Source organism: Leopardus geoffroyi, chromosome C1 (genome assembly GCF_018350155.1).
Source record: "Leopardus geoffroyi isolate Oge1 chromosome C1, O.geoffroyi_Oge1_pat1.0, whole genome shotgun sequence".
Lineage (NCBI taxonomy): Eukaryota > Metazoa > Chordata > Mammalia > Carnivora > Felidae > Leopardus > Leopardus geoffroyi.
Window position 1 is genome coordinate 37,309,491 of NC_059328.1, and position 24,253 is coordinate 37,333,743.

A 24,253-nucleotide genomic window follows, 5' to 3' on the forward strand; every position below is an offset into this window, starting at 1 on the left:
GTATCCAACTTTGTCTCAGGTCATGATGTCACAGTTTGTGAGTTCAAACCGCATGTCAGGCTCTGTGCTGACAGCTCAGAGCCTGGAGCCTGCTTTGGATTCTGTGCCTCCCTCTCTCTGCCCCTCCCCCACTCATGCTCTTTCCCTATCTCTCCAAAATAAAGAAACGTTAAAAAATTGTTTAATAAAATAAAAGAATGAATGGGTTAACCAGAAAATTAAAGAAGAAACAAAAAAATACATGGAAGCAAATGAAAATGAAAACACAACAATCCAAACCCTTTGGAATGTAGCAAAGGCAGTCCTAAGAGGAAACTACATTGAAATTCAAGACTATCTCAAGAAGCAAAAAGCTCCTAAATACACAACCTAACCTTACACCTAAAGGAGCTAGAAAAGGAGCAGCAAATAAAGCCCAAATCCAGCAGAAGAAGGGAAATAATAAAGATTAGAGCAGAAATATGGGTGCCTGGGTGGCTCAGTTCAGTTAAGCATCCAACTTTGGCTCAGGCCATGATCTCACAGTTCATGAGTTTGAGACCCATGTTGGCTCTGTGCTTACAGCTTGGAGCCTGGAACCTGTTTCATATTCTCTTTCTCTTCTCTCTCTGCCACCCCCCACTGGCCCTGCTTGTGCTTTCTCTCAAAAATAAATAAACATTTGGGGCGCCTGGGTGGCGCAGTCGGTTAAGCGTCCGACTTCAGCCAGGTCACGATCTCGCGGTCCTGGAGTTCGAGCCCTGCGTCAGGCTCTGGGCTGATGGCTCAGAGCCTGGAGCCTGTTTCCGATTCTGTGTCTCCCTCTCTCTCTGCCCCTCCCCCATTCATGCTCTGTCTCTCTCTGTCCCCCAAAAAATAAATAAACGTTGAAAATAAATAAATAAATAAATAAATAAATAAATAAATAAACATTTAAAAATAAATAAAGATTAAAGCAGAAATAAATGAGATAGAAACAAACAGACAATAAGATCAATAAAAGTAAAAGCTAGTTTCTTTGAAAGAATTAAATAAAATTGATAACCCCCTAGCCAGACTTGTCAAAAGAAAAGAGAGAGTACCCAAGTAGATAGAATCATGAATGAAAGGAGAGAGATCACAGCTAACACCACAGAAATACAAGCAATTATAATAAGAGAATACTATGAAAGTTATATGCCAACAAACTGGACAATCTGAAAGAAATGGACAAATTCCTAGACATTCACACACTACCAATACTGAAACAGGAAGAAATAGAAAAATTTAACAGGCTCATAATCAGCAAAGAAATTGAACCAGTTATCAAAAATCTCCCAACAAAGAGTCTTGGGCCAGATAACTTCCCAGGGGAATTCTACCAGACATTTAAAGAAGAGTTAATACCTATTCTTCTCAAAATTTTCCAAAAAAAAAAAAAAAAAAAAAGAAATGAAAATAAAGTTTCCAAACTCATTTTATGAAGCCATCATTACCTTGATTCCAAAACCAAGACCCCACTAAAAAGGAGAATTACAGGTCAATATCCCTGATTAATCTAGTTGCAAAAATTCTCAAGAAGATACTAAGAAATTGAATTCAAAAGTACATTAAAAGAAGTATTCACCATGATCAAGTGGGATTTTTTTCCTGGGCTGTAGGGCTGGTTCACAAACCAATCATTGTGATAAACCACGTTAATAAAAGAAAGGATAAGAACCATATGATCCGGGGCGCCTGAGTGGCGCAGTCGGTTGAGCGTCCAACTTCAGCCAGGTCACGATCTCGCAGTCCGTGAGTTCGAGCCCCACGTCAGGCTCTGGGCTGATGGCTCAGAGCCTGGAGCCTGTTTCTGATTCTGTGTCTCCCTCTCTCTCTGCCCCTCCCCCATTCATGCTCTGTCTCTCTCTGTCCCAAAAATAAATAAACGTTGAAAAAAAAAAAGAACCATATGATCCTTTCAGTAGATGCAGTAAAAACATTTGACAAAATACAGCATCATTTCTTTTATTTATTTATTTATTTATTTTTTAATTTATATCCAAGTTAGTTAGCATATAGTGCAACAATGATTTCAGGAGTAGATTCCTTAATGCCCCTTACTATTTAGCCCATCCCCCCCCCACAACCCCTCCAGTAACCCTCTGTTTGTTCTCCCTATTTAAGAGTCTCTCTTTTTTTTATGTTTATTTATTTTTGAGAGAGAGCGAGAGAGTGTGTGTTTGTGAGCAGGGGCAGGGGAGGAGCAGAGAGAGGGAGAGCCACAGAACTTGAAGTGGGCTCCAGGCTCTGTGCTGTCAGCACAGAGCCCAATGCAGGGCTTCAACCCATGAACTGTGAGATCATGACCTGAGCTGAAGTTAGACGCCCAACTGAGTGAGCCACCCAGACACCCTAAGAGTCTCTTATGTTTTGTCCCCCTCCCTGTTTTTATATTATTTCTGCTTCCCTTCCCTTATGCTCATCCATTTTGTATCTTAGAGTCCTCATGAGTGAAGTCATATGATATTTGTCTTTCTCTGACTAATTTCACTTAGCATAGTACCCTCTAGAATTCCATCCATGTAGTTGCAAATGGCAAGATTTCATTCTTTTTGATTTCCAAGTAATACTCCATCATATATATATATATATATATATATATATATATATATATATCTCACATCTTCTTTATCCATTCATCCATCGATGGACATGATGGACATTTGGCTCTTTCCATACTTTGGCTATTGTTGATAGTACAACATCTTTTCTTGATAAAAACAATAAAGTAGGGATAAAGGAACATACCTCAACATCATAAAAGCCATATATGAAAGACCCACAGCTAATATCATCCTCAATGGGGGAAAACTGAGAGCTTTCCCCATAAGGTCAGGAACATGACAGGGATGTCCACTTTCACCTCTGTTGTTCAACATAGTGCTGAAGATCCTAGCCTCAGCAATCAGACAACAAAAAGAAATAAAAAGCATACAAAGCATCAAAGATGAAGTCAAACTTTCTTCTCAGATGACATGATACTCTACATGAAACCCTGAAAGACTCCACCTAAAAACTGTAGAACTGATACGTGAATTCAGCAAAGTCACAGGATAAAAAATCAATGTACAGAAATCAGTTGCATTTCTACACACAGATAAGGAAGCAGCAGCAGGAGAAATCAAGGAATCTATCCCATTTGCAATTGCACCTAAACCCATAAAATACCTAGGAATAAACCTAACCAAAGAGGTAAAAGATTTGTACACTGAAAACTATAGAAAGCTTATGAAAGAAATGGAAGAAGACACAAAGAAGTGGAAAAGCATTCCATGCTCATGGATTGTAAGAACACATATTGTTAAAATGTTGATACTACCCAAAGCAACCTACACATTCAATGCAATCCCTATCAAAATAACACCAGCATTCTTCACAGAGCTAGAACAAACAATCCTAAAATGTGTATGAAAACAGAAAAGATCCTGAATAGCCAAAGTAATGTTGAAAAAGAAAACCAAAGCTGGAGGCATCATAATTCCAGACTTCAAGATGTATTACAAAGCTGTAATCATCAAGACTGTGGTACTGGCACAAAAACAGACATTCAGACCAATGGAACAGAATAGAGAACCCAGAAATGGATCCACAAACATATGGCCAACTAATCTTTGGCAAAGCAGGAAAGAACATCCAATGGAAAAAATACAGTCTCTTCAGCAAGTGGCGCTGGGAAAATTGAACAGCAACATGCAGAAGAATGAATCTGGACCACTTTCTTACACCATACACAAAAATGAACTTAAAACGGATGAAAGACCTAAATGTAAGACAGGAAGTCATCAAAATCCTAGAGGAGAAAACAGACAGCAACGTCTTTGACCTCAGCTGTAGCAACTTCTTACTTGACATGTCTCCAGAGGCAAGGGAAACAAAAACAAAAAGGAACTATTGGGACCTCATCAAGATAAAAAGCTTCTGCACAGCGAAAGAAACACTCAGCAAAACTAAAAAGCAACCAACAGAATGGGAGAAGTTATGTGCAAATGGCATATCAAATAAAGGGTTAGTATCCAAAATCTATAAAGAACTTATCCAACTTAACACTGAAAAAACTAACAATCCAGTGAAGAAATGGGAAAAAATCATGAACATACACTTATCCAAAGAAGTCATCCACAAAACATGAAACTCTACATCTACCCCCAACCTTTCCTTATTTCTTCTAGGTCAAGGTCAGCGACTTCTCTTCAGATCCCAACTTCTCCCTTTTCTAGGAACCGGGTGAAGGGAGGCAGGGAGCGGCAGAGAGTCCTTCCCATCCCTATGCTCTTGAATTCCTGTCCCTTTATTGGGGGTAGCGTCCTAATTCTCTGCTTTTTCATAGCCAAGCTTTTTAGAGTTGATAATATTTTCTCCACAGTACTCAGTACTAATTGAATTGCCGTCGTATTCCTTTTCCAACCCATTTCATTTTGTTTCTATATCCGTCATTTCAACAACTCCTCTTATGGTTACAACTGACTTCTACATCACTAATTCCAAGAAACACATTTTAAACTTGATCTTTGCTGTCTCAGGATGGACTGAACATCCATCTTTTACTTGAAGTGTTTCAACATTGTCTCCTTGTATCCCATAACACCTCGTGTTCCCCATGCCCCTCAGGTCTCTCTGCTTGCTCCTTTTCCTCCTCTGGAAGCTCACACTTCTCCACCCAGTTTCTAAGATATTGGGATTGCTCAAGGTAACAGACCAACACTGCTAGACACATTCGATGGTTTCCCTGTATCAATGCGGAGATCGGAACAACTGGTATGGCACACAGGCATTAAGGACGAAAGGAGAGAAAACTTTGGAATTCTCAGTATGGAGAGAAGGGGCTCAGGGAAAGCTACTTTTCTGTTTGGGATTTCATTTCTTGATTCGTAAGACTGGATGAGGTCTAGATAAGCCATAGAGTTCTTTCTAATCATAGCAAGTATCCATTGTTCTGTATCTGTCTGTCTTCCACCAGACTGTGAGTTGTCCCAGGGAGAGGCCTACCCTGGACCCATCTTTGTATGCTGGCATTTCCCAGGACTGATCGGTGCACAAGAGGCAGCACTAAGGGAGGAGACTGGTTTTATGTCTCCTTTCTGAACATTTCCATTCTCCTACTCCTGGACTCATGTGGGAAAAAATACAAAATGGAACCATGTCGCCTGGGCCCTCTGCATGGAACCTGTTATGTAAATTCCACTGGTTCCTCTGTCTTTTAACAACTGCTTGCCAATGCCCTCAGCATCACTGTAGCTACCCCAGATCCCCACCCTGCTCAGACATTCAATCCTCTCTGTCCTTGCCAGGACAGAAGATGCCTCAGAATCCTCTGAGAAAATTGAGGTTACCTGGCATGAGAGATGTAATATGTCCACTCCTTCCCTCTATCCTTCCTCCTATGTCTCTATGTTTGTCTTCCCAGGTGGACCCCTTCAAAACCACAACTACTATGTTGTCAGTTAAGAGCAGACCAAAGTGATGAGGGCCCAGCCTGAATACTTTCATAAAACTATTTGGGACTGGACATCAGTGAAGTTTCTGTGTCCCATCCCATCCAGCTCATTCCTTCTATTCAACACCCCACTCAACCCCTGGCCCTATTTTTTCTCTAATAGCCCATCTCTCAGCACCTTCCATTCTTCCTTTCTAACAGCACCGTCTCCCTTCAGAACAAGCACTAAGTTCCCCATTGTGAAAACAGCTGTCACTCTACTCTATTCTTTCTCTCCTCACCTCCCTTCCCACCCCTTACCTTAAGTTTATTCTCTTAGTAGACAAGCCCATTGACCTGGGATGCCTCCATTCCTTTGTTATTCTCTTGCTTTCTAGATCGTACATCTACATCTTATATTCCTCATCCTGCTCTTTCCTAAAAGCCCCCAGTATGTTTCCCTAGTTCAAGTGAACTAAATAAATATTTTTTGAGAGAGAGAGAGAGCAAGAGCAGTGCACACGAGCAGGGAAGGGGCAGAGGGAGAAGGAGAGAGAGAATCCCATGCAGGGTCCGCATTGTCAGTGCAGAGCCTGAGGGCTCAAACTCAGGAACAGTGAGATCATGACCTGAGTTGAAATCAAGAGTCAGACACTTAACTGACTGAGCCATCCAGGTGCCCCAGGAGAGAGACAATATTAAGCAGGCTCCACACCCAGCACAGAGCCAGAGACGGGGCTTGATCTCATGACCATGAGATTATGACCTGAGCTGAAGTCAAGAGTCAGAGACTTAACTGACTGAGCCACCCAGGCGCCCCTAAACAACTATTTCTAAAGCAACTGCTATGCACCCAGCCTGGCTGGGCTCCAAGAAAATCCAAGATTAAAAAAAATAAATCCTTCACCACCATGGAGTTTCCAGACCTAATAAGGAAGATAAGTTGAACATAAAAAGAGATACATAATGAGGCTGCATAGGACTGCTGACTATGGAATGAGTCATAAATGAAAACATAAACAAATGAAGTATCAAATGAGAGGTATGAAAATGCGTACTTTAATCGTTCACAGGCTGGATGGTTAGAGAAGCATTCATAGGGGAGGTAATTCTTGATGGTGGGCTTAAGATGAACAGAAGACACTTGGGATGGGGCATGTTGGGGACAAGGGGGAAATGTGATTCTTCTTGCTCTGTTTTTCTCAATGAAGAGAAACATAGGGATCATCCTATATGTCTTCCTTACTGCATTCACATCCAGTCAGTTATCAACTCCATCAAAAACACTCTACAGGGCATAACACCTGAGTGGCTTTGCAGGATAAGCATCCAACTCTTGATTTTGGCTCAGGTCATGATCTTACAGTTCATGAGTTCAAACCCCATGTGGGGATCCCCACCGACAGTACAGAACCTGCTTGGGATTCTCTCTTTCTCTCTCTGCCCTTCTCTGCATGCATAAATGCACTCTCTCTCTCTCTTTCTTTCAAAAAAATAAAAAAAAAAAAAACATTCTCCAGTATTTCTCTCACTCATTCTGCCTCTCTGTACCATGGCACTCCCCCTTGCCAGGCCACCATCACATCTTATCTGAATATTGCAACGGCAAGAGAAATGGTCTTCTAGAGCCAGTCTTTCAACCCCCCCCCCCCTATACACACACATATACATCATCTAAGAATCTAAGACCTGGATTCTTGAAGCGGACTGGATTCAAATCCCGAGCCCCCTTCTCACCCTTTGATGTCCTGGGAAAACTGCATTAGTTCCTCTATATATACCATGGGGATAATGGTAATGCCTACCTCAAATTTTTATTATGAAGATTAAAGGAGTTACTATATGTAAATCACTTTAATATAGTACTTGACACTTAGTAAGCACACAACAAACATTTACCTATTATTATCTCCCAAATAGCTGTCAGAGTAATCTACTATCTAACCATGTCACTTTCCATTTTAAATCTTTTGGGTGGGGGAGGAGCCAAGATGGCAGAACAGCATGGAAATTTTTTGTGTGTTTTGTATCCATGAAATACAGCCAGACCAACACTAAACCATCCTGCACACCTAGAAAACTGATTGGAGGATTAACACAACAATCTGCACAACCTGAACCTTAGAATTCAGCAGGTACGTGGCACAGAGAGGTGAACTTGGGGCGCGAGAAGCCATGGGAAGGGAGGTGCTTTCACGTGCAGAGAGAGAACGGAGATGGGGGGGGAGAATATGGGAAAAGCACCCCTCCCCAAAAGTAGCTGGAGAGAAAGTGGAAAATTTGGAAACAGCCACAGGGACTAAACTAAAAAGGGAGAAAGGAGAAAGGAGAGGGTTTAAATTCCATTAAGACTGTAAACAAGAGGAGCACAAAGTCTGCACCTCTGCACCTCGATACCGGGCGGTGCTCTGGTGGGAAGGGCAAATCCCCAGGAACAGAATGGGGTCCAGGCGGTTCTTGGGCCACATGGGGAAAAGCAGTTCCACTGCTGGAAGGACATTTGGTAGAGATTGTTGAGGCCACCTGGTCCCAGCAGACCCCAGAAAACGGCCACATTTGCTGGTGCTGGAACAAGGTTATTAAGGGTGAAGCCTGGTGTCAGATATGTGTTGTGATTTTCCATAATCCCTGAAAAGCTGCAGATACACTATCTCACGAACTTTTTCTGGGGCGGGCTGGCACCTGGCCGCAGTCTCAGGGCACCAGCAGCAGCAGGGTCTCATGAACGTTCCTAGGTGTGGCCAGCACCTGGCCATTGCTCAGTGAGACCCTCCGCAGAGGGGCAGAACAGGTCAAAGCCGCAGTCCTTCAGAAGTAAGGGGCTGGGGAAAACAGCCACATCTAAGATGAAACTCGGGAGAGAGGTACTGCCTGGGGCCTGGTCACGGGCAGTGAAAAAACGGGGAGTGGATGAAAGCTGAAGACAGAGGATGGATGCACGATTGCTGTTCCAGGGGAACAGAGTTCCGATACTGGAGCCTGGGTAGCTGGGTGATGCCATTTTCACCACTCCCACGCATGTGCATATGCACCTAGGAGCCCTGTAACAATCCACCCCAGTGGGGCTAGCAGTGCCATCTAGTGGAGAACGGAGCCATTACACTGAGCCCCACCCAACTGGGCCAACCTCGCTCTTCAAGAACAGAAGTCTCACTGCCTACCTAGTTTATGGACTATAAAGCACTACATAGTCTGACTTCTAGGGGAAAACAGAGTAATTTCAGTCCTATTTCAATCTGTTAGCAGGTCCATCTATTCAATTTTCTTTCTTTCTTTCTTTCTTTCTTTCTTTCTTTTACACTTATTTTCTTTTTCTTGAATACAGAAAGAGAAAAAATTCATTTTTATTTTCAATTTTTATTAAAAATATTTTTCTTCAATTTTTTTACTATATTTTTTACTTTTGTGTAAATTTTTAAAATTCAATTTTACTTCCATCATTTTATTTTAGTCTACTTCAGTGTATTAACTTTTTGAAATTTTCAAACAATTTCCTTTTCTTTTTCTTTTTCGTTTTTCTTTTTTGTTTCTTTTCTTTTTCTTGAATGCAAAAAGAGAAAAACTTCATTTTTACTTGCAATTTCTATTAAAAATATTTTTCTTTAATTTTTTTACTATATATTTTTTTGCTTTTATGTAATTTTTTTCAAATTCTATTTTACTTCCATCACTTTATTTTAGTCTACTACAGTGTATTCACTTTTTCAAATTTTCAAATCATTTCCTTCTTTTTTCCCCTCTGTTTTCTCTTTTTGTTTTTCTTTTTCTTGAATACAGAGAGAGAATCCATTTTTATTTTTAATTTTTATTGAAAATATTTTTCTTTCATTTTTTTCTACTATATTCTTCACTTCTGTGTAATTGTTTTCAAATTCTATTTTACTCCCATCATCTCATTTTAATCTACTTCAGTGTATTCATTTTTTCAAATTCTCAAACGATTTCCTTCCCCCCCCCTTTTTTTTTCTTTAATCTGTCAAACCACTTTCAACACCCAGATCAAAACACACTTAGGATCTAGCATCATTTATTTGATTATTTTGTGTGTGTATTTTTAATTTTGAATATTTTCTTAATTTCAATTTTTTTAATTTTAATTTTTCTACTTCATTAATTCCTTTTCTCCCTTCAAAATGACAAAATGAAGGAATTCACCTCAAAAGAAAGAGCGTGAAAAAACGACAGCCAGGGATTTAACCAACACAGATACAAGCAAGATGTCTAAACCAGAATTTAGAATCATGATAAGAATACTAGGTGGAGTTGAAAATAGATCTGAATGCCTTTCTGCAAAGATAAAAGAAGTAAAAAGTAGTTAGAATGAAATTAAAAATTCTATAACTGAGCTGCAATCACAGATGGATGCCATGGCAGCAAGGATGGATGAGGCAGAACAGACCATTAGAAATATAGAGGACAAACTTATACAGAATAATGAAGCAGAAAAAAAAGAGGGAGATTAAGGCAAAAGAGCACGATTTAAGAATTAGAGAAATCAGAGGCACCTGGGTGGTTTTGTCAGTTGAGCTTCCAACTTCGGCTCAGGTCATGATCTCACGGTCTGTGAGTTCAAGCCCCACATCGAGCTCTGTGCTGACAGCTCAGAGCCTGGAGCCTGATTCAGATTCTGTGTCTCCCTCTCTCTCTGACCCTCCCCTGTTCATGCTCTGTCTCTCTCTGTCTCAAAAATAAATAAACATTAAAAAATAATTAAAAAAAAAATTAGAGAAATTGGTGACTCATTAAAAAGGAACAACATCAGAATCATAAGGGTCCCAGAAGAGGAAGAGAGAGAAATAGGAGTAGAAGTGTTATGGGAGCAAATCATAGCAGAAAATGTTCCTAACCTGGGGAAAAACACAGACATCAAAATCCAGAGCGCAGAGAGGACCCCCCATTAGATTCAACAAAAACCGACCATCAACAAGGCATATCATAGTCAAATTCACAAAATACTCAGGCAAAGAGAGAATCATGAAAGCAGCAAGGGAAAAAAGTCCCTAACCTACAAGGGAAGACAGATCAGGTTTGTAGCAGACCTATCCACAGAAACTTGGCAGGCCAGAAAGGAGTGGCAGGATATATTCAATGTGTTCAATCAGAAAAATATGCAACAAGAATTCTTTATCCACAAGGCTGTCATTCAAAATAGAAGAAGAGATCAAAAGTTTCCCAGGTAAACAACAACTAAAGGAGCTTGTGGCCACTAAACCAGCCCTGCAAGAAATTTTAGGGAGGACTCTCTGAGGGCAGAAAAGATGAAAAAATATATATACAGAGAGAGAGAGAGAGAGAGAAATAAATAAATAAATAAATAAATAAATACCAAAAGCAACAAAGATTAGAAAGGACCAGAGAACACCACCAGAAACTCCAACTCTACAAGCATCATAATGGCAATAAATTCATATCTTTCAGTTCTCACTCTAAACATCAATGGACTCAGTGCTCCAATCAAAAGACATAGGGTAACATAATGGATAAGAAAACAAGATCCATCTATATGCTGTTTACAAGAGACCCACTTTAGACCTAAAGACACCTTCAGATTGAAAGTAAGGGGATGGAGAACCATGTATCATGCTAATGGTCAACAAAAAAAGCTGGAGTAGCCATACTTACATCAGACAATCTAGACTTTATTTTTTTAATGTTTATTTATTTTTGAGACAGAGGGAGACAGAGCATGAATGGGGGAGGGTCAGAGAGAGAGGGAGACACAGACTCTAAACCAGGCTCCAGGCTCTGAGCTGTCAGCACAGAGCTGGACATGGGGCTCAAACTCACGGACCATGAGATCATGACCTGAGCCGAAGTTGGACACTCAACCAACTGAATCACCCAGGTGCCCCAATCTAGACTTTAAAATAAGACTTGTATCAAGAGATGCAGAAAGGCATTATATCATAATCAAGGGGTCTATCCACCAAGAAGACCTAACAAGTGTAAACATTTATGCACCAAATGTGGAACACCCAAGTATATAAATCAATTAATCACAAACAAGGAAACTCATTGATAGTAATACCATAATAGTAGGAGACTTCAACACCCCACTCATAGCAATGGACGGATCATCTAATAAAAAAATCAACAAGGAAACAATGGCTTTGAATGACACATTGGACCAGATGGACTTAACAGATATAATCAGAGCATTTCATCCTAAAGCAGCAGAATATACATTCTTCTCCGTGCACATGGAACTTTCTCCAGAATAGACCACATACTGGGACACAAATCAGCCCTAAGTAAGTACAAAAAGATCGACATCATACCATGCATATTTTCAGACCACAACGCTATGAAACTCGAAATCAACCACAAGAAAAAATTTGGAAAGGTAACAAATACTTAGAAACTGAATAACATCCTACTAAAGAATGAATGGGCTAACCAAGAAGTTAAAGAGGAAATTAAAAAGTATATGGAAGTCAATGAAAATGACAACACCACAACCCCAAACCTCTGGGACACAGCATAGTCATAAAAGGCAGTCATAAAAGGAAACTATATAGCAATCCAGGCCTTCCTAAAGAAGGAAGAAAGATCTCAGATACACAACTTAACCTTATGCCTTAAGGAGCTGGGAAAAGAACAGCAAATAAAACCCCAAACCAGCAGAAGACAGGAAATAAAGATTAGAGCAGAAATTAATGCTATCAAAACCATAAAAAACCAATAGAACAGATCAATGAAATCAGAAGCTGGTCCTTTGAATGAATTAACAAAATTGATAAACCACTAGCCAATTTGATCAAAAAGAAAAAGGAAAGGACCCAAATAAATAAAATAAAAAATGAAAGAGGAGAGATCACAACCAACACAACAGAAATAAAAACAATAATAATAGAATATTATGAACAATTATATGCCAATAAAGTGGGAAATCTGGAAAAAATGGACAAATTCCTAGAAACATATACACTACCAAAACTGAAACAGGAAGAAATAGAAAATTTGAATAGATCCATAACCAGTAAGGAAGTCGAATTAGTAATCAAAAATCTGCCAAAAAACAAGAGTCTAGGGCCAGATGGCTTTCCAGGGGAATTCTACCAAACATTTAAGGAAGAGTTAACACCTATTCTCTTTAAGCTGTTCCAAAAAATAGAAATGGAAATAAAACTTCCAAAGTCTTTCTATGAAGCCAGCATTACCTTGATTCCAAAACCAGACAGAGACCCCACTAAAAAGGAGAACTATAGACCAATTTCCTTGATGAACATGGATGCAAAAATCCTCAACAAGATATTAGCCAACCGGATCCAACAATACATTTAAAAAATTTTTCACCACAACCAAGTGGGATTTATACCTGGGATGCAGGGCTGGTTCAATATCCACAAAACAATTAAGGTGATTCATCACATCAATAAAAGAAAGGAAGAACCATATGATCCTCTCAATAGATTCAGAGAAAGCATTTGACAAAATACAGCATCCTTTCTTGATAAAACCCCTCAAGAAAGTAGGGATAGAAGGAGCATACCTCGAGATCATAAAAGCCATATATGAATGACCCAATGCTAATATCATCCACAATGGGGAAAAACTGAAAGCTTTCCCCCTAAGGTCAGGAGCAAGACAGGGATGTCCACCCTCACCACTGTTATTCAACATAGTATTGAAAGTCTTCACCTCTGCAATCAGACAACACAAAGAAATAAAAGGCATCCAAAAAGGCCAGGAGGAGGTCAAAATTTCACTCTTTGCAGATGACATGATACTCTATATGGAAAACCCAGAAGATTCCACCAAAAAACTGCTGGGATTGCTTCACGAATTCAGCAAAGTTGCAGGATATAAAATCAACACACAGAAATCAGTTGCATCTCTATACACCAACAATGAAGCAAAAGAAAGAGAAATCAAGGAATTGATCCCATTTACAGTTGCACAAAAAAAAAAACATAAAATACCTAAGAATAAATCTAACCAAAGAGGTGAAAAATCTATACACTGAAAACTAGAGAAAGCTTATGAAAGAAATTGAAGAAGACACAAAGAAATGGAAAAAGATTCCATGCTCCTGGATAGGAAGAACAAATATTGTTAAAATGTCGATACTACCCAAAGCATATTCAATGCAATCCCTATCAAAGTAACACCAGCATTCTTCACAGAGCTAGAACACATAATTCTAGAATTTGTATGGAACCAGAAAAGACCCCGAACAGCCAAAGCGATCTTGAAAAAGGAAACCAAAGCAGGAGGCATCACAATCCCAGACTTCAAGCTATACTACAAAGCTGTAATAATCAAGACAGTATGGTGTTGGCACAAGAACAGACACTCAGATCAATGGAACAGAATAGAAAACCCAGAAATGGACCCACAAATGTATGGCCAACTAATCTTTGACAAAGCAGGAAAGAATATCCAATGGAATAAAGACAGTCTCTTCAACAAGTGGTGCTGGGAAAATTGGACAGCAACATGCAGAAGAATGAACCTGGACCACTTTCTTACACCATACACAAAAATAAACTCAAAATGGAGGAAAGACCTAAATGTAAGACAGGAGGCCATCAAAATCCTCGAGGAGAAAGCAGGCAAGACCTCTTTGACGTTGGCCGCAGCAACTTCTTACTCAACATGTCTCTGGAGGCAAGGGAAACAAAAGCAAAAATGAACTACTGGGACCTCATCAAAATAAAAAGCCTCTGCACAGTGAAAGAAACAATCAGCAAAACTAAAAGGCAACCAACAGAATGGGAGAAGATATTTGCAAATGACATATCAGATAAAGGGTTAGCATCCAAAATCTATAAAGAACTTATCAAACTCAACACCCAAAAACCAAATAATCCAGTGAAGAAATGGGCAAAAGACATGAATAGACACTTCTCCAAAGAAGACATCCAGATGGCCAACTGACACATGAAAAAATGCTCAACATCACTCATCCTCATGGAAATACAAATCAAAACCACAGTGAGATATCACCTCACACCTGTCAGACTAACATTGACAACTCAGGCAACAATAGATGTTGACGAGGATGCAGAGAAAGACGATCTCTTTTGCATCGTTGGTGGGAATGCAAGCCGGTGCAGCCACTCTGGAAAACAGTATGGAGGTTCCTCAAAAAACTAAAAATAGAACTATCCTACGACCCAGCAATTGCACTACTAGGCATTTATCCACGGGATACAGGTGTGCTGTTTCGAAGGGACACAGGGACCCCCAAGTTTATAGCAGCACTATCAACAATAGCCAAAGTGTGGAAAGAGCCCAAATGTCCATCAATGGATGGATGGATAAAGATGTGGTATATATATATATATATATATATATATATATATATATGTACTGACTCGGCATATGACTCGGCAATCAAAAAGTATGAAATCTTGCCATTTGCAACTACATGAATGGAACTGGAGGGTATTATGCTAAGTGAAATTAGTCAGTCAGAGAAAGACAAAAATCATATGACTTCACTCATATGAGGATTTTAAGAGACAAAACAGATGAACATAAGGAAAGGGAAACAAAAATAATATAAATTAGAGAGGGGGACAAAACAGAAGAGACTCATAAATATAGAGAACAAACAGAGGGTTACTGGAGGGGTTGTGGGAGGGAGGATGGGCTAAATGGGTAAGGGGCACTAAGGAATCTACTCCTGAAATCATTGTTGCACTATATGCTAACTAATTTGGATGTAAATTTTTTTAATTTAATTTAATTTAAAAAATATCCCTTGGGTGGATTCCCATGGCCTTTTGTAAAGTCTGAAATTCTTACCTGGGCTGACCAGGCATCATTATGCTGCTGGAGCTTTTTCAGTGCCCTATCCCCTGTACTACAGCCAAGGAAATTCAATTCAGTGGACATTTTCAAAGGAATACCAAGAGAAGGAAAAAGAAAGAGAAAGACCAAATGCTGTGCTTTTGGTCTCCAAAATGGGATTTTTGAGTTGTATCTGGCCAGAATAAATAATTTTCTAACTTCCTGTATCTCCCATTAGCATGTCCTGTTGGAGTAGGCTATAGATTTCCAGTCTCAATCAGGAGTAGAGAGGACACAGGCTGCATCATAAGGAAAGTTTCTACTACATTAAATGAAGGTTGTGAAAAAAACCACCTCTTCCAGCCTGGCAGACTAGGGTAAGAATTAGCATGCTTTCTAATGATTTTAGTGACATAGAACAGAAGAGAATAAAAATAAATAAACAATATATGTAAAAAAAATAATAAGCATTTAAAAAAAGAATAGCAGAGGTGGCGAGGCCAGGGGTCAGGAGAGCATTTGATTTTTCCCCTCTAGGCTAAAATTCCAAAAGTCAGGATTTGGATAGATTTTGCCTTGCTCCCTTTTGGAGAGGAGACAAAGTGAAAATGTCAGTGAAGCAGATAAATGGTTTGAGTTAGCAGCCTCAAGACTCTCTTAGGCTCCTGGGTATAGTGCAAAAAGTCCCAAAGTTCTTTGCTTTGCAAGGAAAGATAAGGAATGCAGCTGAAGGACTGGCCAGGTCTCAGAAGGGGTTAACATCTCCAGCAAGAACCTGAGTAAGAGTGAGTCAGTTAAGGAGTCCCCAGTCCCTGACCCTGCTGAAAGAACTAACTAGAAGTTCACCAACCACACTCGGCAATTTGTCAGTCAGCCCAGAGGACCCCAGGACCAGACTCATGAAACTGAGACTGGCCTGGATCCTGAAGGCAGAGCATGGAAATGAGGTCCTCAGCCCGATCACCACAATGTGTTCATATGAAGGCTACCATACACTTATCAAGGTACAGAGGAAGAATCTGGAAAATTAAAACACCATGAGTTACCCAGAGGAAAGTTTATAAACTGGAAGATTCTGAGACATGGCCAAATAACAACTTCTAGATGAGGAATGGAGATAGTCAGGAGGTGGGAAGGCCTTGAGAAGAAGGAGCTGAAACATTTAATGTGTGATACATAATAGAACATTCCAGGGGCTGGTACTTGGTCCAGATGAAGGTATCACCACTAGAATCTGTCTTAACTATTAACCTACCAAATAAAACCTGGCAATGGAGACTGGGGTAAGGGCTTGAGGAGTGGAGGCAGTGACAGGGAGAAGAATAGGAAGCTGTAGTAGAGATTGAGTTTATTGTTCAAGGCTGTAAATCCAACACCTAAAATGTGCCTTTCTTAGCATAAATAAATGAATGAATAAATGAATTTTGGGCAATGCCTATAAAGAAGGTTGGGAGTGGGGGACAGCAGCTTGGGCGGCCAGGTCTGTTGGATCCTAGTTTACCAACTAATAGGTAATAAATGCCAAAACACATTACTTTCTAATTATTTCACTACATTTTCCTCTTATCTATGCTCTCCAGATTATTTATGCCTCTGGTATCCAGGGCTGGCTCCGTGGGCATGGAACAGGGCCCCGTACTCAGAAGGTGGCAAGCTTGGTTTACTGCTTTCCTGTCATCATCTTGAAATTGTTAACAACTTTTTAATGAGGGGACCCACATTTTCATATTGCGCTGGGATCCACAAATTACTTAAGTAATTTGGGACCTGATTGTATCTGTAGTGTCTTCTGCAGCTTGATAGCACGGGGTGGACATTGGCAAACGCTGGAAATCCGAGTGAGAACCAATTGTAAAATGTGTACCACCAGACAAGCCACACTATATAAGTATAATGATTACACATGCCCACCCCCAACCCCCGTGGGTTTTGATAGAATTTCAGAGTAGGAAAGAAGGTTTTTGGGTTTTTTGTTTTTGTTTTTGTTTTTTATTTTAAACATAGCACTTTAACATTTATTTGTGGCAAAGAAGAAATTTGTGGCCTCAGCCTTGGTATTATTTCAAAACCTAAATTCAGATATCCCATGATTGCAAACTGTCACAGATGAAGTGTGACACTCCAGAAGGGCGGTAAGAAGTCTCCCTGAATGAAGAAGGTTCGCATCAATTGGTGAAAGGTTAGAAATCCGAGAACTCGCGCCTGCCTCCTCTGGCCAAGACTTAGCTGTCGCTCCCAGCGCTCTTCCTCCTCCGCGGGGAAGCCGGGAGCTCGCCAGAGTGTACGGAGACGGGGTAGGCTGGGCGACACTCTCCAGGCGCGGGGCGGAGAAAGCCCACCCGCCTCCGGAGCCCCACAGACTTGTCTGCGACCCGCACAGCGATGGAGCCCTCCTGGCTGGAGATGCGCTGGGCGCGGCCCTTGTACCTGGCCTTCGTGTTCTGCCTGGCCCTGGGGCTGCTGCAGGCCATCAAGCTCTACCTGCGGAGGCAGCGGCTGCTGCGAGACCTGTGCCCTTTCCCCGCGCCCCCCACCCACTGGTTCTACGGGCACCAGAAGGTAATGGAAGGGAGGGGCGGAGAAGGATGCTGCCAAGGGAACCCGGCGAGCGGAGAGGAGGCTGCTTGCGCCCCTTCCTCCCATCGCTGCGTCCTGCACAGCTGGCCCACCCTGTGGCTCACAGCACTGCAGGGAAAGGAAAAGAGCCTGGAGCCTCTAGGGTGGAAGCTCCGGGAGGGCTGGGAGGGCCATGTAGAGACTGAGCACAGAAAAAGAACGTGCTGTAGTTAAGGGCGGGCTCTAATTGCTTCACCAATCTCTTGCATTTATGTACTGCATTTTAAAAATCCTACATGGATCGCTAAAAAATAGTTATGTTATTCTAAATAATGCAAATTAATTGCAGAAAATATGCAAAATTGAGCACAATTAATTGCCACCCTCAGTCCGTTACAACCAGAGAAAATGAACTTTCTTTTCCCAAGATTCTTTTGAAGTAGAGAGCAGCCCCAGCCAATCGCTCAAAAACGGTTGGCGAATTTACATTTTGGTCTCTCTTGTTCTCCAAATCCTCTCTCACTCCTGATTACCTTGTTTTATTCATTCAGCCAGCTTTGAGTGGAATTGTGTGATGGGTGCTAGCATTACAAAGAGCAGACCCCCGTACCTGCCCTCAGAGGGCCAAACCAGATGCATATTTAGAGCACAAAGAGATAATGCAAATACAGTAGTGAGTGCTTTGATAGAGGCCCAGGAACAAGGCATCTTGGAAATAGGTGTCTGTACCTAGGGGAGGAAGGAAAGTCTCTGAAAGGCTGGGCAGAATTCTAAAGGGTGGGTGGGTTGGGAAGGGTGTCTCCAGCAGAGCTACTGCAGAATTCTTTGGCTCCCCCACTCCTGGTCCTTCCCTAAAGCAACCACTCTCAATTGTTTTACCTGTTTATTTTCATCCTTACTGCTAAATTAATATTACTATGTTGCATTTCTTAATTCAATCATTTTAGATATCCACTTACTAGCTACTTTATGATGAGTAATCACTTATACCTCATCTTTTGCTGTCCCAATATAGTTACATTGTATTTTTTGGTTAAATAGAAAAATTAGTATTTATATTATTTTTATTATGTAAATGTTTACTTACTGCTGATCTAATGGTTGATTTTGTTTCTTTTCTTATGGAACATTTTTTCTTCCACAGTGTTTCTCATATGCTTAGTTTTTCAAAATCTGTCACTGTTTTTTCCCCCCAAATGTTTTAATAGATAGATCTGTCAAACACATCTCAAGAATCTTTCCAAGTATTAAAACATATCAAACAACATGTCAGTTTTTATGTTTTTCTGGAGGCATTTCTCCCAAAGACCTCTCCTCCTCTTCTAAGCTGGACTGGTTGGTTCTTCTCTAGGTCTGATACATAGATATTGTGCCATCCTGTGTCATATCTTCCATTTCCTGGATACTATGTCTTCTATTTTTCTTGATTTATTTAATCATTTTTATGGGTAGCTTCTTGAGATTGAGTGAAAGGAATGTCAGGTGAATTTTTTGAGCTCTTGAATAGCTGAAAATGTCTATTAAAATTCATTAATGAATTTTAATTCATTAAAATTCATGACTGATAATTTGGCTGGGTATAGAATTATACTTTGGAAATAATTTTCTCTCGGAATTTTGAAGACATCATGCCATTGTCTTCTAGCTTTCGGGATAACTGTTGACAATTCTGATACCTTTCTGACTTTTTCCCCAAAATCTTTACTGTGGTAAAATGCCCCAAACATAAAATTTGCCATCTTCACCATTTTTAAAAGTGTACAGTTCAGTGACATTAAATACATTCATAATGCTGTGCAACCACCAGCACTATCCACCTCCATAACACTTTGCATCTTGTAAAACTGAAACTGTATACCCATTCAACAACAGTTCCCCATTTTTGTCTCTTCTCAGCCCCTGGCAACCACCATTCTATTTTCTGTTTCTACCGTTTTAGCTACTCTACATATCTCCTATAAGTGGAATCATGTAGTATCTTTTTGTGACTAGATTATTTCACTTAGCATAATGTCCTTAGGGTTCTTCCATATTGCAGCATGTGTCAGAATTCCCTTCCTTTTTAAAACTGAATAATATTTCACTGTGCATCTATACCACATTTTGTTTATCTGTTCATCCTGTCAGTGGACACTTGGGTTGTATTCTACATTTTAGCTATTGTGAACATGAGTGTAAAAATCTGTTTGACACCCAGCTTTCGATTGGATATATACCCAGAAGTGGAATTACTATATCATATGGTAATTCTATCTTTAATTTTTTGAGGAGCAACCATACTGTTTTCTGCAATGGCTGCACCATTTTACACTTCCACCAGAAGTGCACAAGGGTTCCAATTTCTCCACATTCTTACCAACACTTGTTGTTTTCTGGCTTTTGCTTTTTTCTGATAGTAGTCATCCTAATGAGTGTGAGGTAGTATCTTATACTTTTGATTTGAATTTCCCTAATGATTAGTGATGTTGAGCATCTTTTCATGTGCTCAATGCCATTTGTATATCTTCTTTGGAGGAATGGCCAGTTAAGTCCTTTACCCATATTTGGATCAGGTTGTTTGTTTTTTGATGTTGAGTTTTAATATTTCTCTATGTGTTCTGGATATTAATCCCTTATCAGATATATTATTTGTAAATATTTCTCCAATTCTGTGGGGTTTTTTACTTTTCCTGTTACACTGTCTTTTCACACACATTTTTTTTTAATTTTTGTAAAGTCCAATTTATATATTTTTTTCTTTTTTCCTGTGCCTTTGGTGTCATAATCAAGAAATCATTGCCAGATCCAATGTTGTGAAGAATTTACCCTGTGTTTTCTGCTAAGAGTTTTATAGTTTTAGTTGTTACTTTTAGGTCTTTGAGCCATTTTTGGTTAATTTTTGTATATGGTGTTAGATAAGGAAGGACCCAACTTTATTCTGTTGCATGTAGATATTCGGTTTTCCCAACAACATTTGTTGAAAAAACTTCCCTTTTCCCTTTTTTTTTCAGGGTACAAAGCTAGTTTATTTGGACAAAGTTTTTCACATACACAGAAAAGCTCAGTATGCATTTCCAGCCACCCAATCCCAAGCACTTGGTAATTACAGCCAAAGGTTCAGAAACTTACTGAAGATACAGACCCTGTTTACATGTCCTTTTCCCATTGAATGATTCTATCCCCTTTGTCAAAAATCATTTGACTATATATTTGAGGTTTATTTCTAGGCTTTCTATTTTATTCCATTTGCCTATATGTCTGTCTCTGTGCCAGAACCATGCTGTTTTGATTACTGTAGCTTTGTAGTAAGTTTTGAAATCAGGAAAATGAGTCCTTCAGCTTTGTTCTTCTTATTAAAGATTTTTTTTGGCTATTCAAGGTCCCCTGAGATTTCATATAAATTTTAGGATAGACTTTTCTATTTCTACAGAAAACATCATCAGGATTTTGTTAGGCATTACATTGAATTTGTAAAACTCTTTGGGTAGTATTGGAATCTTAATAATAATGTCTTCCAATTCGTGAACATGGGATGTGTTTCCATTTATTTATGTTTTTTTAAATACATAAATATTGTTTCTTCAGCAATGTAGTTTAGTTTTCCCTGTACAAGTCTTTCACCTTGTTGGTTGGAAATACTTGGTTTTCCAATACTTGATTTCACCTCCTAAATATTTTATTCTTTTTGATGCTATTGTAAATGGGCTTGTTTTTGTCATTTTCTTTTCAGATTGTTTATTGTTAGTGTACAGAAATGCAACTGGTTTTTGTGTAGAAAATGTAGATTTTCTACATTTTAATGTAGAAATATAGCTAGCTTTGCCAAATCTAAGGTTAATTCCTTATCTTTTCTTCTAAGAGTTTTATACTTTTAGCTCTTTCATTTAGAACTTTGATCCATTAAGTTAATTTTTGTATACTGCATAAGGTGGGGGTCCAACTTTATCCTATTTTTTTGTGAATATCCAGTTATCGCAGCACCATTTGTTGAAAAGATGATACTTTGCCCCCATTAAATTGTTTTGACACCTGAGTAGGAAAAACCCAGTCCTCTCCCTGTGGAGACCCCACAGATTAAGGGTTCAGCCCCACAAGATTACCCCAACCCCATTTCAGAAGCCAATTGCAAGTCCAGGTTGTTACTGTGCTTCTGACCAATCAGCTATAAGTTGGAGGCTCCCATGACCTTCTCCTCAGGTCTGATTAATGTGCTAGAACAGCTCACAGAACTCAGGAAACAGTTGATTTACTGTTTACCAGTTTGTTATAAAAGGATATGATAAAGGATACAGATGAACATGCAGTTGGAAGTGATGCAAAGGACAAGTATGTGGGAAGGGGCACAGAGCTTCCACAGAGCCCTCTCCAGATACATCACTCTACCAGCACCTCCATGTGTTCACCAAACCAGGTCTCCAAACCCTGTACTTTTGGAATAATTATGGAAGCTTCCTCACGTAGATACGATTGAACATTAACTCCATTTCCAGTTCATCTCCTTCTCTGGAGAATGAGAAGTGAGACTGAAGATTCCAAACTTCTAATTATAGCTTGGTCTATCTGGTGACCAGCCCCCATCCGAGAGCCCACCAAGAGTCACCTCATTGGAACAAAAGACATTGCTATCAGTTGACTGTAAACATGAAGTTTACTTATGGATTCTCAATTCTATTCTTATAGAATAGAATTATTCTTATTGTCTATACTTATGCTGATACCACACTGTCTTAATTATTTTTGCTTTGTAGTAAGTTTTGAAATTAGGAAACATGAGTCCTCCTGCTTTGTTCTTTTTCAAGATTACTTGGGATATTTTGGATACCTCTGGTTTCCATATAAGTTTTAGAATCAGCTTGTCAATGCCTACAAAGAAGCCAGCTGTGATTCTGATGGGGATTGCGCTGAATCTGTAGATCAGTTTGGGAAATACTGCCATTTTAACAATATGAAGTTTTCTGCTCCATGAACATGAAATGTCTTTACATTTATATAAGTCTTTTTAAATTTCTTTCAACAATGTTTTGTAGTTTTCAGTAACCTTTACATTTATCCTATTAAATTTGTTTCTGGATGTTTTATTCTTTCTGATACTGTTGTCAAAGGATGGTTTTATTTTCAGTCAGATTGTTTATTGCAATCATGTTTTAAAGTCCATATCTCTCTTGACTGCCACTAAATTATTTTTTTGTGTGTTTTAGAGAGGCCTCTATCAGAGTTTTGCAGATGAGAGATGGCTGATATATCAAGCTGGCTAATATTACCAACTACCTATTTACCTTTTTTTTTTTTTTTGCCCTTTATGTTTCTTTTGACAATTCATCACTCAGATAGTCACAAGGAAGAGTTAGAACTATTATTCTTAACCTTCCTAAGGCTCAGTTTCCTCATCTGTAAAATGTAGGTTCTAATCCTATCTGCTTCATAGGGTTCTTGGTATAGAGATTAAACAATATACATCATGGAGGGGAGCTTGGGTGGCTCAATTGCTTAAGCATCCGTCTTCAGCTCAGGTCATGACCTCATGGCTCGTGGTTCAAGCCCCATGTTGGGCTCTGTGCTGACAGCTCAGAACCTGGAGTCTGCTTCAGATTCTGTGTCTCCTTCTCCATCTGCCCCTCCCCCACTCACGTTTTGTCTCTGTCTCTCAAAAATGAATAAACGTTTAAAAAAAGTTTAAAAATATATATATATAACATGGAAAGTAACTTGGCAACATCTAGCTCATAGTAGTGCTTTGTAAATGTTAGCTATTACTATTTCTTTGAGAACTAAGCATTTTCTGATTATTTCTGAACAGTGTTTCCTAAATATGTGTAAGGCATATTTTCAAATGTATTAAGATACTGCTATGGATGAAGAAATGTAAATTCATATATTACAGGAGTCACAATGGCTTTCTATCCTTTTTGTCCAGAAAGGAGTTACTAAAAGTATGACCAAATGCTTTTGGCTGAAGGTGTCCATGACAATTTTTAACTTAAAAAAATAATCCTCATTCTAGGCTATAATTTCCATGAGGACAAAGACTTTGTCTGTCTTATATTTCTCTGCATCTCTATTGCCTGGAATATATAGTAGGCACTTAATAAATTCTCATTTGTTTATTGTTTGCAAATGAATGAAGGAAGGAACATTTGTTTTGTTAGGGAACATCATTGGCATTGTCAATGGGTACTTGTCACTGACTTGGTTGTGGAAGTGTTAGGAAAAATGAGTCTGTACCATTTCAGGAGGTAGAGTTCAAGAATCTCAATCTGTTAGGGGCCCTACACTTTCCAGGGAACACTTCATGGGATAAAAGGTGCTAGCTTATAACAGAGGATATTGGGAGCCAAAGTTTGCCAACTTTTCTGAGGATAGCAAATTCTGTATGACTGGTCACATAAGGGAGAACTTGCCAACCTTGGTTTCCTTGCAAGTCAGGACCCCCACAATCATGTATCACTGGGCACCCCCAGACACACATATACAGGTGCCCGCCACACTCCCACTTTATACAAGAAGTTAATGAATCTTCTTGTCAGTGATTTAGAGGAACTATTTAAATGAGCCATTAGTGGTAGAAGA

The 24,253-nt window shown here is 39.5% G+C and overlaps 1 protein-coding gene across 1 annotated transcript in view; it reads left to right on the forward strand.

Moving 5' to 3' along the window:
* Nucleotides 1–17,378: 17,378 nt before the first annotated feature.
* The window catches only part of LOC123597833 (cytochrome P450 4X1-like), a 30,850-nt gene continuing 23,975 nt past the window's right edge, over nt 17,379–24,253 (forward strand). Inside the window, exon 1 of the mRNA XM_045477251.1 lies at nt 17,379–17,710. Coding sequence (XP_045333207.1) covers nt 17,534–17,710 — 177 coding nt within the window. The 5' untranslated portion in view covers nt 17,379–17,533. The remainder of the gene's footprint in view (nt 17,711–24,253) is intronic.